At 47.0% G+C, this 2861-nt stretch overlaps 1 protein-coding gene across 1 annotated transcript; it reads right to left on the minus strand.

Moving 5' to 3' along the window:
* Positions 1-1356: 1356 nt before the first annotated feature.
* Positions 1357-1698, minus strand: LOC130841549 (histone H2A-Bbd type 1-like). The gene has a single exon (XM_057717670.1). The coding sequence runs from the start codon at positions 1696-1698 to the stop codon at positions 1357-1359; it is 342 nt and encodes a 113-aa protein (XP_057573653.1).
* Positions 1699-2861: the final 1163 nt, after the last annotated feature.

Below are 2861 nucleotides of genomic sequence, written 5' to 3' on the forward strand. Positions count from 1 at the left end.
GACCTGATTATCCCCGTTTTACAGGTGAGGAAACTGCTGCTCACAGGAAGTAGATGAATGTCCAGATCACATAGTGATCTGGGATGACAAACCCAGCCAGGTCCACTGATCCCACTGTTGAAGCTGGCTGGGCAGCCTCTGACCAGTCCTTTTTGACAAGCCAGGAGGCAGCAGAGGGTGGCCCTTCAACATATGATGAATAGGAGAAAATGTCAGACATTGACACTGATAGGAGAGGAATTAGTTTTCTAAAACACTTGTCATGACAATTTTTTTTTAACTTAGCACATAAGGGTGTTTATAAGCAATGTGCATGCGTTTGAGTCCATCACGTGGGGCAGAATTTATATATAACATATTTACACATCTTAAAATGTGTATTCAGCCACTTATAACTCTGTTTCTCTATAAAATAAATGATCATAGGTCAGGTGTTTCATCTGAGAATGAGATTGAGATTTATAACTGTTTACAATGGGATATATTTAAAAATAAGTCCAATAATATTTACTAATCACAGGAACTGCTTGAACTGCATGTTTTAGTCCAGATGGTAGGTTTATATATTACTATTTACCAGTGTCCACAAGGCAGGACAGAAGGGTATATTCCACAGAGAGTATCACAGCACTATGTAATAAGCCCTGCCTCAAGTCCTTCTTTGGAATGAGGCAGGATATAATAATATAAGAAATCGACATGGCCATAATTCCTTTTGTGTGTATTTCTTCATGGTCTCCCCATCACTCCTCAATCTCCATGTAAAGGCCCTGTCCCATTAAGTTCACTGCCAACTGCTCTGCCACCCTCTCCACCCACCCCGCTGCCATCACCTCCCACTTTTAGACGCTCCCCATCACGAATAAAGTCTTCTGTACCTCAGTCACGGTTTTCAGCCCCGCCCCCATTACCACCATCATTCTAGAAATTCAACATGCCTGGGAGCCCCTGCCAACCTCCCAGCCTCCCAGGTCTGGACTCCCTCAGAGCCAGTGAGGAAGTCCTCCACCCCACCCCACCCCCAACCTCAGCCAGCTACCCCCCGCCTCAGGACCTCTCCCCGCACCGTCACCATTGGAAACTACTCCCCCAAATCAGGGATTCCAGCATCCCACCCTGACCACACCTTCCAGCCCTCCAACACCCACCCCCCGCCACGAGACGGCCGCTCCCGGAGGTCCCACAGACCCCTCAACTACAAATGACAGAAACCAGAGTCAGAAGCACAGCCATGGGCTTGAACGCTTTAATAGCCATGCCGATGGCAGAGGACCAGGCCTCCCTCATCTGTGGGCAGTTTCGGGGCAAGATGAGGTTGCTGCTGAGGTCTGGATGGGTTCCGGGGCCTGGGCATCACTACTCCTGGGGCGGGGGCGGGGGCAGTTCAGGGGCCTGAGAGAAGGCACCGCGCTCGAAGAGGCTGCTGAGGATTTCGCTGTGGTCCAACGCACTCTGCACGTGCTCCGGGGTGATGCGCTTCTTGTGGTTGTTCAGGGCCTCTTTACTCGCTAGATCTAGGATTTTGGCCGTCAGGTACTCGAGGACGCCGGTCAGGAACACCGGGGTGGTTGAGCTCAGGCGATGGGCATAGGGACCCTGTCGCAGGAGGCGGTCCACGCGGCTTACGGGGAACTGCAGCTCGGCTCTTGTGGAGCGGAAGACGGAGCGTCTCCCACGCCGAGGACGTCTTCTAGACATGATGTTGGCTGGGTTCTGACCCGAACGGCCCAACTTGATTGTCCTGCTGGCCTGGGTTTCTTGAGATGCCACTGCAACCTTCTGCCCGCTGTATCCTTGCGCACCGGCCTCTTATTGGCCGGGACCTGCCTTTGTGACAGCTCTGACTTTGTGATGTCATTGGTGTCCACTGAGCCCTGATCAGGACTGGCCTAGAAATGTCTGTCATAGGGACCTCTTTTTTTTTTAATTTCATTTATTTGAGTCACAGTGCACAGGGAAGGAAATCATTTTGGGAAGAGTCAGAATTTAGGCAACGATAACCTATGTTAACATAAATTAAACCGTATGTCTATTTTGCAATATAAGGCTAGCCCTTCATTTTTTTTAAGCTCTTTGTTGGAATATAATTGCTTTACACACTTGTACCAGCTTTTGAGGTACACCAAAGTGAATCAGCTGTATTTATACATATATCCCCATATCCCCTCCCTCCCGTGACTCCCTCCCACCCTCCCTGTCCTGGCCCTCTAAGGCATCACCCATCATCGAGTTGATCTCCCTTTGTTATGCAGCAACTTCCCACTAGCTATAATTTTACAATTGGTAGTTTATATATGTCTATGCTACTCTCTCACTTCGTCCCAGCTTCCCCTTCGGCTCCCCCCACCCCCCATGTCCTCAAGTCCATTCTCTACATCTGCATCTTTATTCTTGCCCTGTCACTGGGTTCATCAGTACCATTTTTTTTTTTTAGATTCCATATATATGAGTTAGCATATGGTATTTGTTTTCTCTTTCTGACTTACTTTACTCTGTATGACCGACTCTAGGTCCATCCACCTCACTACAAATAACTCAGTTTCATTCCTTTTATTTGAAAAAACATAAATCTGTTTAATCAAATCCAATTATTTTTCTGACAAACCTAAATTTCCACAGTAATAAAGTTCTAGGTATGTCAGCTTGACAGCATTTCAAAATCTTTAGATAACTGAAAATCTTGGATGATACTACATTGAGTTCCACAGTGGATGGCTTTATTATTTAAAAGATAAAACAGTGAAACACTGACTATGTAGCTATAATTGTAGTTTATATACTTCTGCCACTTATTTGTACACGCTAAACCAGGCTACACCTTCAGGTCTGTCAATGAACACACTCATTTCTGCCACACTGAG

The sequence above is a fragment of the Hippopotamus amphibius genome, chromosome X (assembly GCF_030028045.1).
Source record: "Hippopotamus amphibius kiboko isolate mHipAmp2 chromosome X, mHipAmp2.hap2, whole genome shotgun sequence".
NCBI lineage: Eukaryota > Metazoa > Chordata > Mammalia > Artiodactyla > Hippopotamidae > Hippopotamus > Hippopotamus amphibius.